Source organism: Aulonocara stuartgranti, assembly GCF_965226115.1.
Source record: "Aulonocara stuartgranti genome assembly, chromosome: 20".
Lineage (NCBI taxonomy): Eukaryota > Metazoa > Chordata > Actinopteri > Cichliformes > Cichlidae > Aulonocara > Aulonocara stuartgranti.
The window spans coordinates 21,212,580-21,228,375 of NC_138956.1; the positions used below are offsets into that span (position 1 = coordinate 21,212,580).

Below are 15,796 nucleotides of genomic sequence, written 5' to 3' on the forward strand. Positions count from 1 at the left end.
TTAGTGCGCCACACTGCGTCAGGGCTCTCCATAAAGCCGGCAATGATGAGAGGCGCCCTAAAAGCTGTTTTAATTTCAAGCTCAAGGCTCCGTTAAAAGGATGGATGTCCTTTACATTCAGTCCTCCCCCCCTTTCTGGTTGCTTTGTCACTGTTGTCATGAGCGCTGGAGCCAGCCAGAGAGGAATCCCTGGAATCTTTTTTGGCTGACCTGGCTCTGAAAAGTAATGGTGACATTGTCCTAGTAGCAGACCCGACTCCTAGATGCTTAATAGTAAATTTCAGTCCCTGCATCATGTGTAAGAATAGTCTGTGGCCCTTCTGGTGCCTCAAAGAAACTAAAAATGAAAAAGAAAAAAACATTCAACAGTGACTGTATGCCCTTCACAGTTTCCATAAAATACGCAATAATTTAAGCATTCTAAAATAATTAGACTGATATAGATTAGTTGCAGTTTACAGCAGAGTGGAGCAGTGAGTTTAACTCAGCAGCAGTGATAGGGTTAACATACCCATATGGTGTACCAAGAGGTTTGGTCCAATGCTGCTGTGGGCCAACAGGAGAGCGAAGGCTGGGTGGGGAAAGAACAGAAGGGAGAGGACAGCGGGGCATACACTCTCCCAACACCTGCACCTGGTCACTTGAATCTCACTCAGTCACCTCCAAACTCACTTTTACGGATCAGCGGACCAACATCTCGATCACATCACGGTGATGGTTGTTGCCATCCAGGTTTAAACTTTTTTCTCTCTCTCTTTTTTTTTTTTTTTTTTTTGGAAAGAGTGGAAAAGGCGTTAAAGGATTAGTTGTTTCCCCCTCCTCCTTCTCCTCCTCCTTTTTTAAAAAAATATGTTGAGTGAATGCCTTTGGTCAATGGCGACCGATTAGCCTTCGGTTTTTCCTCAGAAGAGGAATTAGCAAACCTATCGGATTGTTTTATGCCTGCGCAGAGCTGCTGACAGAGATTTTCCAGCTCAGCTCCGAGGCGCATAACGCGAGGAGTGCAGCGGTAACATCCCGCAAGTTTGGGATCTGAAAGCCCGGTATCAAAGGTAGGACATTTAACTTCTCTCTGGTTTAACTTTTAACTCAGGTTTGGTTACTCTGTAGCGTGGTCTGGATGGCAGATGACTGGAGTGCACGCATTTGTAGCCCACGGCTCCTATTTCTGGATGTTGAGTTCACAGGTAAGCGCGCACTCCTCCCGAAAAAAGAACAAGGTTATAGAAATCCTGTAATTATTATTATTTTTCTTTAAATGGAAACCATATAATAACACAGCAGAACTTTAATCTCTACTGCTGATCCCACCCAAGCACAGAAAACCAGCAGGAGTGCCGCCACTTGTACAAATACCACGAAAATCAGGCCATCTCGAACATGTAGTCCCTCGGGCTCAATATAATGGTTTAGTAACACCCACTAATTGCATTTGTAACGATATTTTTAAGGCATTTCAAGTAGACTCACCCTTTAATTATTTTTTCCATCTTCATCTAAATATTGGTAGGTTAAATGTAGCCTTCAGAGTCAGCAGGTCATAGCCATTATGTATTCAAATTAGGGTCAAATATGTTTTCTAATTATTTGTCAGTATCAGTTTATTATTAATATTTTGTATATCATGTTTTTATTTATAAAGTCATAATGTTAATGTTACATGGGCTGACTACAAAAAAAAATCTCACACCATTGTATTTTCATTGGTCTCTACCTCATTTCAAATATCTCACGGTGCATGACGGGTTATTAGCAAGTAATATACGAGGTTTGATAAAAGCGAATAGGAATCAAGCTCCCATGGTGCGTAAATATAGCAATTGTGTGAATATGCCAAGAAGACTGTGAGGTATTCCCAGCAGCTTCTGTTTTAAATTTCTAAATTCTTACCATGTCAGTCATTTCAGTTTCATCAGCTTTTTTATGGCTGCATATTTTTTTGTATTATGTGTGTCAGATAAATGAGTGGCTTATTGTGAAAAAAAAACAACAAAACCTTTTGTGAAATCCCACCCCATTTTTGACCATGAATAACTCATTTCCAGGCTTGTACCATGTGCACTGGAGGCCTCGGCTACACGGATGTCATAAGGAGGGGGTGAAAAAGCCCGAGGGATAGCTTATAGCCCGAGCAAGGCACACCTTCAGGGAGACAATTTAATGGATGTTATGGACTCAGCTTTTAGTATTCATAATTTATATGGGATCCTCTCAAAGCAAAGTGCAGATGCATAATAAATGTCTGAGTTAAGGTCTAACAGTTAGGCTACGTTTCAACACCCCTAAACTGTCAGAAATTGTTTCGGCCAGGACTACCTGTGTCTTTGAACTGTCATATATTTCATTTCTCAGCTCCTGAAAGTACACTGACATGCTTTGTTGAAAAGACTGAGGGAAAACCAGAGGGACTCATTGATGGGCATCTTCATCATCTTTTTGATACAGTTTTCTAAAAGAAACATGGGCAAAATTTATGCAAAACAAACTGTAATGTGTACAAGATGAAGACCACAAGGCATTAGTCTTCTTTTTCCAACTGACTGTATACTTACAAGTATTATTATACAGTCTTGACACATAACTCACTACGCTTACACTTTAAATAAATAATAGGCCTGTCATATTTTCCAGCGCAGGTGCGAAGATTTGGACGTTGTTCTCTCCTGCCAAACGAGACGTCTTGCCTTGGAAGGCTGCAGGCCAAACTTCTGATCAGAGAGATCAGAGAAAGTGAGAGAGACTAGCTTGCCTGTCCTCCCTTCTTTCTTTTTATGTCTCCTATTTCTCATGGGGCACTCTATAATAATAGTTCATTCGTCTTTCTTCTTTTCGTCCAGATTTAGATCTCTGTGGGCTACCTGCGTGACTGTTACCATGACAGCATCTGGAGCCCAGCTCCTCCTTTTGGCCCTCTGTGTTTGCAGAAGCTTGGGTGTGCAGCAGTCTGCTCCTCGGGTTCGCCTCTCCTTTAAAGGTGAGTTCGTTCAGATTAACTAGAACTCTTCTGTCAGCGGGGATTATCGTAATAGTTTATTGTACTTTTTTGGTTTCTCCCGCAAAGCCACTCGCTTGTGCAAAAACTCACCCATACACCCACGCGCGCATCCGAACTAGCGGTTCTATTTCCTTTTCATGCATATGTAAAGAACGTATTTCCTGCCACACGTCAAACTGTGCAACGCTGAAAACAAAAGGTGGATATTACGTGTGGATACTGGTAGTGCCCTTCAACAATTTGTCCCCACACCCTGAAATCCACACGCACTACAGTGTGGCCTGTCAGTTCTTTGTTTTTTGACGTCTGACGGTCTGACACAAGAAGGAAACAGCTGAAATTTGATCATGACCTTTTTGAAAGCCAGAGTAGATTTGAGATGGGGCAGATAGTGTTTTCTTTGAAGCTTTTTTTCGCAGGTGTTTGGGATTTTCCCGTGTTGTCTGTTCCCTGTCGTCATTAACTATAATAGCAGAGATTCGTGTTACAAATATGTGGAAGACACCTTTGATCCAAACAATGTCGGATGATTACAGGTATTTTCTGCATCCCTATCATGTTGTCACTTAAACTCGCAGAAAGACACACAAACACACACATGCGGGCATCACACCTGAACTTCGTGTAAGTGAGAATTAGAGGTGTGAGTGAGATTTATAACGTTCCCGAGCGCTTTCATGTGGAGTTGAGTCAGAACCTTCTGTTTGCAGGTCAGGTCTAGGCAGTGCTGACATGCTTGCTTCATTACGTTCTTCTAGTGCAGCGATTTAATGGGAAACATTTATGATTTGGTACAATTTCAAGAAAAGCCACCTGAGGCAGATTAGAGGTGAACTAATCACGGGATCTGTGCTTTATAGCCAGTGCTGTTTTGAATTCAGCTGATTTTGTAACACCAAAGACACGCTGTTGACAGCTCTTGCATACGGAGACACTTTCCATTTGGGGCTCGAGAAAGTAATTGCTGTGCATTTTTGCGTGACTTTTAACGCTAATCCCCTTTTGGTAAACAGCTTATACATACCAGTGAGTTTTTGCAGCAGTTTGAACAAAGTAGAAGTCTGACCAGTTGCGCAAGCTCGGTCTTGAACTTGATCGTGTTCCTCTCAGAAAAAGGAATTCACATCTGTCAGGAGCTGTCCTTGACAATTTCACTTTCAGGAGGATGTTTGTAGGAGCTGAAAGGTGAACGCTAGATTGTTCGTAAGAGTACGTTCGCAGACTTAAGTCACCCTTCCCCCTAATACCAAACAAAAAAAGGAAAAGAAAAAAGTTGGATTTACTCTGCAATTCTTTTCTGCAAGGATTTATTGTTCATTGTTTGTGACAGCGAGTCTCTTTGTTCCCTTGAGGCGCCTGTGGAGGAGGTTTTTGAGGAGGCTGGAGGACATGTGACTCTTCTGAACGAATGAGCCGGGCTGAGTGACACTCTGGGGGTACAGGAGGCCTGGAGAGGAAAGGAACACTACACTGACTTCCCTGCTGCTGGGAAGTTGTATCAGTCATAAGCGCCGAAATGGGAATAACTGTAAATCGGTTGAATTAGTGTTGCTAGAGAGCAGAATCGGCAGTGTAACTGAAGCCATGTTTTAGAATCTTATGCCCTCGCAGTGCTGTCAGCAGTTAGCTCATACTCGAGAGACGTCTGGGACTACAGTAAATGGCAGCAGTCATTAGTGCCTTAGTGACAATATGTTGTCAAGCTGTAACACGAGAGCTCATAGTGGCCCAGCTGTGGCTTCATACTTGAATTGTGTGTCCTTCCCAGTGTTTCCCTGTCAGTGTCAGAATGTTGTCAGGGGGTAAGTGTTTGCTGAATGTTTACCAGATGATGGCAGTACATTGTTTGCTATTTTTGGAGAATGGAGACATGTATAGGGGTGTGGTGTTTCTACATTTAGCCTGTTCAGTGAATCCACTATGACCTAGTGATGTGGCGCTTGTCCAGAAGCTTGTTATCCTGTGTTCACCTCTTGGGAACAGAACCAGACCTCATCCCACCTCTGAGACTCCATCCCATGTTGCCCGGAGATCCGATTGCATAGCTTATTTTTGTTGCACCTTGACTGCATCCTGTTAACACGGGCCTCAAAAGGAAAATGGAAGGTGCTTTGATGTAAATAGAGATTGTGCTTCCTCTTGATTCCCTGTAAGCCCACTTCTAAGGGTCTCTGTGAACATTTGTCAATATATAATCCTGCTGTCTTTACCATGAGTGTGCCATGTCACAGTGTGCACATATGGTGGTCAGAATTTTGCACATGACACAGATGTATGAGCGAGTCTTACTTTGTATGTGTTTAAACTAGTTGTTAGATGAAAGAATGGAAACTTTCAGAAGTAAAGTCCTCCACAGTAGAGTCCATTTGTCTTGCAGCAGATGAAAATAGCCTAATCGGGGTTTTCAGGAGAACAAAAAAGGGGGAAACATTTTTCACTGCATGTCTTAACAGGTTACGCTCTGCTGAACACAAATCTGATCTTAAGAATTAGCCGTGAGTTCCACTGACCGTGTTTCCTAAGGGACTCGCTTTTTCGTCTAACTCCACAGGGCACGCGGTGCCTTAAACTCAATCAGACAGCCAGGACGCATAAAATATTAAGATCTTAAAAGCGAAAATGTTTCCTAAAATGCTCTAAGTTGAGTTATATTTAATCTGTGACACACATTTTCCTGCACACAAGTGAGAAGTATGCTGTTTAAGGGACCATAAGTTCATCCAAGTCTGTAATGAAACATGGTAAAAGCATAAAAGGAATAATATGACTGGATTTTCTCCACATGACGCTGGTTTTTCCGAGTGGCGAAGTTGTAATTATTTTATAACAAACTGGCAACACTTTCCAAACAGAACTGATGGACACAAGAGCGGCACGACCCTTCAGCTTCACCTTCAATACCAGCGATTACCGTGTACTTCTGATGGATCAGGACCAGGGACGTCTGTACTTGGGCAGCCGGGAGTACCTGGTGGCTCTGGACATGCACAATGTTAACAAGGAGCCACTCATAGTGTGTATAAATTCCTTTCTTCCTAAATCCGCTCTGCCATTTGGTATGTGGTATTTAGTCTCAGAGTGCATTGATCCTTAATAATTCACTGTTTGGGGCTATTTGTGCTTTTGGAACAACAGATCCACTGGCCAGCATCTGCTAAGAGAAAGGGAGAATGTCAGATGACAGGAAAGGGAAAACAGGTAGCGTCAAGTATTTACATCCTGTTCTTTCAAAAAAGTTGGAGGCTCCTGCTTTCAAGATACAGTGTTTGGATTCCATTTGTCTTACTCTCCTTTGTCAGGGTGAATGTGCCAACTTTGTGCGGTTGATAGAGCCGTGGAACCGCACCCACCTCTACACTTGTGGAACAGGAGCGTACCAACCCATCTGCACATTCATCAACAGAGGCTGGAGGGCAGAGGTGAACAAGACGATTACCGTTCCCTTAGAGGCATTTACAGCAAAACCCCTCCAGCTTTGTCCTCGCTAAATATTTCACAGCTACCACCCGGGGCGCTGATTTGTTTATGATTTCCCATGCTCCCTTGTGATGTCTTAGCGGTCTATTTTCATGCATACTGACTATCTAATCTGCCTCTGCAGGACTACCTGTTTAGGCTGGTCCCTGGGTATGTGGATTCGGGGAAGGGAAAATGTTCCTATGATCCCAAACAGGAGAATGTTGCAGTTTTGATCAGTAAGACATGACTGATTTATAGCCAGAAAAAAACCCACTAAATTCCTTCTCAAACTCCTTAAGCTACTGTTTTACCACCCTGTTTTTTTACTGTCCCACCTGTGCAGATGGTAATCTATATGCAGGGGTACATATCGACTTCATGAGTACAGATGCTGCTGTGTTTAGGACCATGGGAGGAAGAACGGCAATCAGGACAGAGCAGTATGACTCCAGATGGCTCAACGGTGAGTAAGTGTGGGTCTGAGTAGGTAAATATTACTGATTACAGGTTATTGCTCCGTTCATTTTTTTGACAACCACTTGCCTCAATCCTCTCTCTGCTTATCTGTTTTTATCCTCCAGAGCCTGTGTTTATTCGAATCCAGCAGATCCCTGACAGTGCAGAAAAGAATGACGACAAACTGTACTTCTTTTTCCGAGAGAAGAGTCTAGACTCCAGCGGCGGGGCGAGTCCCACTGTTTTAGCCAGGGTGGGAAGAGTGTGTCTGGTGAGCCAAAGCACACTGCGCAAGTTGTGAAACTATAAGCAGCTCACCTTTTTAATATAAAATGCATTGACCTAATTTCTTTCCTGTCTAGAATGACGAAGGAGGACAGAAGTCCCTGGTGAACCGCTGGACGACGTTCCTGAAGGCTCGTCTTATCTGTTCGGTGATAGGAGAAGACGGAGTGGAGACACGATTTGACGAACTACGTAAAGTCATAATAAAATAAGCACTGTGTTTAAACTGGTTGCATTATAACTTGCCTATAGCGTTATTGATTTGCATGTCATTCTTTTAATAGGGGATGTGTTTATACAGCCAACGCAGGATGAACGAAACCCTATGGTGTACGTTCTCTTCACTACAGCAGGGTGAGACATATTTGGAGACTCGCCCAATGAATTCACTTCTCATTCAATCTCATTAACTCAGTTTTTATTTTCACACATTTTTGTGGACATAACTTAATTTCATGGGTAGGGTGCAAGCTGTCTCCTACCTCTACTTATTACCTTAATTGTCTGTTTGTGCTCAAGCTCTGTGTTCAAGGGATCAGCAGTCTGTGTTTACTCGATGGCTGATATCCGCAACGTATTCAACGGACCGTTTGCCCACAAACATGGCCATAATTATCAATGGACAGAGTACACTGGCAAGATTCCCTACCCAAGGCCTGGAACGGTAGGTTTCTGTCACGTAATGTCCAAAATGACACAATGGAATAAAACCCAGATGCTGAAATTTAAATCAAAAGGAAGTCACCAGATGATGCACACGAAATCTCCCCTCCTTTTTTTTTCCACCCAGTGTCCGGGAGGAACCTTCACTCCTGGTATCCGATCCTCAAAGAACTTTTCAGATGAGGCTGTGAATTTCATCAGAGCCCATCCCCTCATGTTTCATTCAGTTTACCCTATCCATCGCCGCCCCCTGGTGGTGAGAACTGGTGTGGACTATAGGTACACTGCCCTGGTGGTGGATCAGGTGGATGCTGTTGATGGGCGCTATGAAGTGCTCTTCCTGGGGACAGGTGAGACAACTTCAGGGATGATTGCACATGCTCGGTTGAAGTTGATTTCTTTCTTTTTTTTCATGCAAATGTTGTTTTTGATCATAATTCATTCATACTTCTAGATCGAGGCACTGTGCAAAAGGTAATAGTTTTGCCTAAGGACCCAACAAGCATGGAGGAGTTGACACTAGAGGAAGTGGAGGTTTTTCGGGTATGTCTAAATGTGTGGTCCTAAAAAGTACACAGTGCAGTGTGGTCTAAGAAAAGGGGTCATTTATTTTTACATTTTTCTTTTTTTAATACGTTTTTAGACCAGAGCACCAGTCAAGACTATGAAAATATCATCTAAAAGAGTAAGACAAATCTAACCTGGTCATATACATTTCTTTGCATGTATTAAAACAAATGCCCCACAGACACTTGCTGAGTTTTTTGTTTGTTTTTTTTGCTTGTGTTGCCACAGCAACAGCTGTACGTGTCATCAGACGCAGGGCTGACCCAAGTGTCGCTTCACCGCTGCGGGGTGTACGGCAGGGCCTGCTCTGACTGCTGTCTGGCTCGGGACCCCTACTGTGCCTGGGATGGAGAGAGTTGCTCTGCTTTCACGCCATCAACCAAAAGGTTAGGGACGTCTCACAAACCTCTATACTATAAAGTAAGGATGTGACAATATAACGTCAAATTTCAATGAATTTGAATTTGAATTCTGTCTCAGGAGAAGCAGAAGACAGGACGTTAAACACGGCGACCCGCTGAGGCAGTGCAGAGGCTTTAACGCCAAAGGTGTGGCAATTTTATGTGTTTTTAAAATGATGTAAACTTCAAAATTTAGCATTTTTTTTAACTTAATTTTTTTTTACCATTTAAATGTCCAGTTGAGAAACGTCTGAGAGAGACAGTGCAGTTTGGAGTAGAGGGCAGCAGCACCTTCTTGGAGTGTCAGCCTCGTTCTCCCCAGGCCACAGTAAAGTGGCTCTTCCAGAGAGAAGGAAAGAGGAAAGTGGTGAGGAAGAGCAATCTTTTTTCTTTTTCCTTTTTTTTTAAAGATGCAAAAGGAATCACTTCACTTTTTGGTAACTATCTTTATTGCTTTTATTGCTGAGAGTTTATTTTTTTCCAGTAAGTATCAAGGTTTGTGATCACTGGCAACAAAGAAAAAAAGTCCCTTCTTCCAGCTTAGAAATAGCCACACAATGCTGTAAGCAACAGCAGACCCTGTGTATATAAAGCAAAATAATTTTACATATTAAAATAAGAACACGTGCATTTTGCTACCTTTTATATAAGAGGCTGTTTCTGTGTTTCCACAGGACAATTATTTGCCCTATTATTTAAAATTATTATTTAAACTTGTTCCCTTTCTTTGACTTATCTGCTGTTTCACCCTTTTTCCTTCAGCTCAACCGTGCCGGAGGGGTTGTTAAGACCAACCACGGCATCCTTCTGAAGTCTCTCAACCAAACAGACGCTGGGCTCTACCACTGCCTCGCCACTGAAAACAACTTTAAACACACGGTGACCCGCATTGCGCTGCGCATCCTTGACCGAGACATCGTTTTAGCTCTCACCGCTCAAGACGAGGACGAAGAGCCAAAAACCCATCAGACACGGCCATACTCGCAGTCCTCCCTCGCCTCTACACCATTCCCGCCTGAGATTAGACTGATCAACCAGTACTGTCAGTCCTACTGGGAACAAATCAGTCCCAAACAGCAGCAGCAGCGTAAGCGCACCAGCCGCAGGCACACAGAAAGCCAGGACCAAGGGCTCGGCTAGGAGACGGGACCAACACTGTCCGGCACTGGCCTGTATAGACTTTATGGTGGACTTTCATTTGACACATCTTTGGGTGTCACTTCTATTCATTAGGCAGGCGATGCTGTCTTTCTGTCCTTAACGTGTATTGGTGGTTTTGCAAACGCCAGCCCAGTAAATACATATGAAATATATTTTACACTACTGATGACCACATTCTAAGTTGTAGCATACATTTCTATTCTCCAAAACACAGCTGTATTACCAATGTGGTTAAAAAAAATGAATGAATAACAGACTGCACATTGGGGTTGATCACATATTTCACACACACTTTGGTGTTGATTTGGACAAAGAATGACTGTGATGTAAAGTATATGTAAGATATAGCTAACGGGCTCCAACACGCAAAAACACAAGTATGTTCTCTTTTAAGTATCTTGAAACAGAAATGTAATATATTGATTGTGAATATAATATATAAGGTCGTGATGCAGTCATTGGATTGCTCTTGCATAACGATGACAAGAATGCATATTTTGCATGCGTACTGTTGTTGTTTGTTGCAAGTTGTACATTTAACTGTTCTGTTTTCTGGTGTGTTACGATGTTTGTAAGGTGTATTGTTTTATGTTAAGCTAATTCCATTGGATTTTGTCATACAATGACTCCCTTACTGTCCTGTGCATTAGTGACCTACAGTATGTGAGTATTGAGGCTATGTATAGCGTACAGTGTTCTTCCAGTCATGCACTTTGTAGGTGGTGGTATTTGAGGGAACTGGGGATTTTTGCACAGATGTTTGAGAATATGATACAGGAACCTACTTTTTTTTATGTATAGTATGTTATAAAAATGGGAACGAAACTGGCTCAGATTTAGTATTGTTGGTGTTCTGTCATAAGCTGTAGTCACAGGTTGGTTTTTGGGTTTGTGTCTTTTTTAAATGGCTCTTTAAGCATATTTTCCACTCGGAGCCGCTTTTCACCTCTGATATGTGTTGTGATGCTGATGAATCCTACACTGGAAGTGTTAGAAAAAAATATAAGCATTTCAGAATTCTCATCAATTTGTTCCTTTCAATCTTTCATATTGAAATATTTCTTTCATTTTATTTCATTTTTTTTACGAATCCCCTACAAACAGTACTTTATCACATATCCAAGCTATACTCCAGTTTGCAGTTAACAAATCTGTAACAGATCATCGCATGTAACAGTGTAACAGTTCATGGGGTTAAAACAAACATCAGAACTCAAGCAAGTGGAAAATTCACAAAAAACAAGAACAGCTAGATCAGTCATCCCATTCATCGTCATCATCATCGTCATCCCCACCGTCATCTTCACTTTCATCTGAAAGACAGAACAAATATAAAGTGTTTGTAGCTCTGATGGTTTAACTCATGCATGCATACACTCACGCACCACTTTATTAGGTACACCTAGCTCGCACTGGTTTGGACCCCCTTTTTCCTTCAGAACTGCTTTAGTTTTTCAGCAAGTTACTGGAAAGATTTCACAGAGATTTTGATCCATATTTGCATGATAGCATCATACAGTTCCTGCAGATTTGTCAGCTTCACATCCATGACGCAAATCTCCTGTTCCACCACATTACAAAGGTGAGCTATTGGAATGAGATCAGAGCTTGGGAAGTGACGCCTAGTGTGGTCTTCTGCTGCTGCAGCTCATCTTCTTCAAGATTGGAGTTTGGATGTGTTCAGAGATGCTCCTACCTTGATTGCAGCTAGTGAGTATTTCTGTTACTGCTGCCTTCCTAACAGCTCAAAGCAGTCTGGCCATTCTCCTCTAACTTTAACGAGACATGTTTGCCCCAGAGGTTTGCTCCTGCTACCCAGCAGTTCATCCAAATAACTTCCTGATATTTTGTACGTGAACCAGAGATGATTGTGCAGGAAAACATCAGTATATCAGCGGTTTATGCAACACTCTGACCAGCCCATTCGGCACCAACACCAAAACATGTCATATCCGCTTACTTAAATCACCTTTCTTCATTATCCTGATGCTCAGTTTGAGCTTCAGTAGGTGGTCTTGCCTACATCTACATGCCTAAATGTACTGATTTAGTGCTATGAGATTGGATGATTAGATATTTGCATTAATAAGCAGCTGAACAGGTTTACCTAATAAAGAGACCAGAGTGTACATAAAAAGATGTTACTGGTAGTGTAATATTTACCAGAGGAATGGATGACTTTGCTTCTCTTCTGCATGACCATCATGAGAGCACCGACAATGCCTTCACCTGACTCTGCTGATGCAGGTGGAGCTGGATTAGGGTCGTCTGTTACCTGTAATACACAACACCACAGGAGGACAAAATGTAAACGTCAGTACGCTCTACAAATATCTCGGCATGTTGCAGCATGAAAATCAAGACGTTTGACTTATGTAACAGATGTTCTTGAGAAAGCCGAGTTTCTTTACATTTCTCAGTTTTTTCCCGAGTCGGATCTGATCCAGCAAAGCTCCTCTGCTGTCTCCTCCACCAATGGAAGCGGAAGTAGGTCGTGGTGCACCGCCAGATATGGGAGGAGGAGGAGGGAAATCTGAAGAAACTGAAGTTTGGGGAGGTGGCGGTGGTGGTGGTGGAGGAGGAGGAGGTGGGCCCCCTCCCCCTCCTCCTCCTCCTCCTCCTCCACCACCAACCCCTCTGCTGGGTGTAGACGGGACAGGAGGAGGTGGAAAACCTGCGGAGCGCTGGCTTGGTGGTGGAGGAGGAGGAGCGCCGTGGGAAGACATGGGAGGTGGGGCATGAGGAGACCTTGAAGATGGAGGAGGTGGAGCATGTGATGGCGGGGGTGGCGGAGGGCCGCTTCGGCTTGATGGAGGAGGGGGTGGTAAAGATCCACGAGAAGGAGGTGGCTGGGGAGGCGGGCCTGCTCGCTGTGAATGACCTGGAATGGGAGGCAGGGGGCCAGAACGGCCTCGCTGGGGTGGAGGGGTTGGAGCAGAGGGGCTAGAGCCTGGTAGCGGAGGGAGGGGCCCCTGTCTGCCAGGTGGAGGAGGTGGAGGTCCTGTAGCTACAATTGAGTGGAAGAAGGTATAAACATATATTACAACTCATCCACGGTTTAACAACGAGATCAGCCTGTTTGGAACAGTGAGATAGTTAACTGAGTCAAAAACGAGGCAGTGAGAGTCTAACCTGATCTGTTCACCTCCCTTTTGACTGCCTCCATCCCTCCTGACTGTTCAATTACATTATAGATGAGCTGAGAGGTTCTTTCATCCCTCATTTCAGCTTCACTAATGCCAGCTTGAGACAGCAGCCGCATCAGGTCAGGGTCCAGGTTGTTAGGGTCCCACCCCACATGACTTACATGCCTGACGGAAGGAAAGAAGAAGGAAACAGTTTATTGAAGTTAAATTTAAACAACAAAATATGAACATTGCTCTAAAACCTCTGATAAAACTTCATTTTCAGCGAGTCATACACTTACTTAAATCCACTAGGTGCTCCTATGTCTGCTTTGGAGAGCTTGGGGCCTTTTTTCTGCTTCTTCTTCTTGTCCTTCTTTCCTTTGCCTGTCGCAGCAGAGGCAGCAGCAGGTGTAGGCACCGAGCGATAGCGTGAAGACTGGATATCTGGGTTTTGAATGTCCACTGTGGCCATGTGAAAAGAAGGAGGGCCACTAGGTCCTGTTTTTGGAAGACGTCCAGATTAGCACACTGGTTAATATGTTCCTAGTATGTTTCATTTTATGTATCAATAGTAAAAGGTACACAGCAAAGACAGCAGTTGCACACCTTTTTCAGGTGGGAGTGGAGGCAGGGAACTTCTGTCTGCAGTGAAAGAAAACAGAAAATTATATGTAGCACTACAGTTTGCCACGTTTACACAGCATACTGTTTTGAAGTTTTTGCCATCTTACCACTAGTGTGCGGGGGGCGCTGTTTCTTATCTGTGAGAGAGGTGAGAGAAACCATTTTGCATAAACCCCACACACAGCCGTTGAAACAAATGAACGACTTGTTGTTTCATATATAACCACGTATCAGCCTGGAAGCGATTTTTTTCTAAGAGTACTAGAATAGGGTACTTGATAAAAAAAAAAAAAACTTCCTCATTTAATGTGATTTTAATGTTTGTTTGTTTTTCCCCCACAGTGCTTTCTCAAACATATATATTAATCTCAAACCATCTATACACAAATAAATTGTGAGTAAGTGGTAACCATAATATTTCAAATGTATTCTTTGCTTTCCCATTCTAAAATTAGACATCAAAGCAGTGAAAGGCTGTGGCCTCACTGACCTTGACGGGTGTTTCTTTGGTTGATTTTTTCCTGAACAGCAGTTTGGAATATGTCTGCTTCCTGCAGATCACAGAAGTTCAGTCCGACCTGGCAGTCCTACAGTGTATAACAAACGCACACAGAATCAAGATTGATGATTTTTGACCCATAGTGATGATTACACCAGAAGTAATTGCACCACATCACATCATAATTACAGCTTTAAGATGAGCTAAAAGGGGTGTGCTTACATCAGCAGGAAAGGTATGAAAGAATGGCTTTGGGGCTGAGTACACAAGTTGGTTGTAGAGCTCCTGCTCCCAAACCACACTCCCGACCTGTAAAAAGAGTGAATTAATATGTCGGTCTTGTGAGATTAGAAACTTAATCTAAGCTATCTAATACGGGACCCATTATGTAGGGGGTTACCTTTAAATCAAACATCCGTATGAAATAGGAGCGCTGAGGGTTGTCTTTGACGAAACAGGCCACCCCAGTGTGCTGCAAGCTCCACATGGATGAACTGTTAGGTAGAGCCATGAACAGCTGTGCGACTGCGGTGGCCATGGACTGAACACATAGACAAGACAGACAATGAAAAGAGGTCAGAGCTGATAGGAAACTTGAGAGCTCTTTATTACAGTTCATATGTAAATTTGCAGCTTTGCAGTGAGAATAAACTTCCTCATCTGCTTTCATTTGTTCAGATAAGGCTTAAAGTTTGTGATGCTCCTAGTTTTTCAATGCAGCCTTCTACGTAATTAAAATGTGTAGCTTGTGCACATCTAGTGTTTTGTTATTATGGCGGGGTCACAACTGTAAACGCTATTGTTTACCTCAGAGGCCAAAAGCAAGAACTGAACAAGGCCAAAGCTGAGCATAGTGACTAATTCTGACAGCAGAGGAAGAATTGGTTCAGCCACCATTTCCTGTTACAGCTACCTACTTTTTGATGACCTAATGTCAGCAAATAATGCTTGAATTCACAAAAACTATCAATAGATTTCAAAAATATAGAGTAAAATAAGACAGGCCTTCAAATGGACCAAAAATAAAGCGACTAAAAGCATTAAGAAAATAATCTGCCAAAAGAGAGTTGAGAAAATGATGGTACAACAATGCTGTGTTAAAAGTATAACAGTCCCCAACCCATTGTTAAACTGTGCATCAATTAGAATGATGTGTACTCCAGTGTACGCCGCCTTCTTTTAAGGTAAACGCTTTTAACGAAAAGGATACAAGTCAAGACAGATAAAGCAGAGCGACATTCTTTCAGTTGGTAATCCCCTCCCGGGTCAGCTAAGAACTTACAGCACACCTTCTGCCCAGCAGCTCCTCCAGCTTGTCATTCTCCTGTGGGCTCAGCAGAAAGCTTTGAGTGCTCTCTGTTTTAGTTTTAGATCCACGACTCATAGTCCTGTGATAAAACCGGTTATCCTAAACTACTGTATGCACGGCATTTGAACAAGCGCCCTTGCAACAGAATACTCTCTATAGTTAGCTCTACAGTCAAGGAAGTTTCTCTTCTCCCTTCTTTGCACACATCAACTCAAAGCCGGAAATGAACGACCACATTTTTTCTTCTCT

The 15,796-nt window shown here is 42.9% G+C and overlaps 2 protein-coding genes across 3 annotated transcripts; one reads left to right on the top strand and one right to left on the bottom strand.

Annotated features, from left to right (window-relative positions):
* The first annotated feature begins 582 nt into the window (after window positions 1-582).
* LOC309697635 (semaphorin-3F-like) lies at window positions 583-11,010 on the top strand. The gene is made up of 20 exons (XM_082519700.1): window positions 583-732; window positions 1,094-1,187; window positions 2,637-2,730; window positions 2,838-2,974; window positions 5,848-6,008; window positions 6,131-6,193; window positions 6,295-6,414; window positions 6,597-6,690; window positions 6,798-6,917; window positions 7,036-7,181; window positions 7,273-7,387; window positions 7,480-7,549; window positions 7,715-7,859; window positions 7,986-8,208; window positions 8,313-8,401; window positions 8,502-8,543; window positions 8,654-8,811; window positions 8,906-8,973; window positions 9,066-9,193; window positions 9,589-11,010. The coding sequence occupies exons 1-20, from the start codon at window positions 715-717 to the stop codon at window positions 9,964-9,966; spliced, it is 2,463 nt and encodes an 820-aa protein (XP_082375826.1). The 5' UTR covers window positions 583-714; the 3' UTR covers window positions 9,967-11,010.
* On the bottom strand, window positions 11,011-15,769 carry LOC309697642 (actin nucleation-promoting factor WAS-like). Of its 2 annotated transcripts, none has more exons than XM_082519718.1 (11): window positions 15,528-15,769; window positions 14,639-14,779; window positions 14,461-14,547; window positions 14,230-14,326; window positions 13,847-13,876; window positions 13,722-13,757; window positions 13,415-13,613; window positions 13,120-13,298; window positions 12,399-12,994; window positions 12,151-12,262; window positions 11,011-11,300 (listed from the first exon to the last, which is right to left on the bottom strand). In XM_082519718.1, exons 2-11 carry the CDS (start codon window positions 14,774-14,776, stop codon window positions 11,242-11,244), a joined length of 1,533 nt encoding a protein of 510 aa, XP_082375844.1. In that variant the 5' UTR covers window positions 14,777-14,779; window positions 15,528-15,769; the 3' UTR covers window positions 11,011-11,241. The 2 variants fall into 2 exon arrangements, with proteins under 2 accessions (XP_082375844.1, XP_082375843.1); XM_082519717.1 differs by having other exon boundaries at window positions 15,521-15,769.
* Window positions 15,770-15,796: the final 27 nt, after the last annotated feature.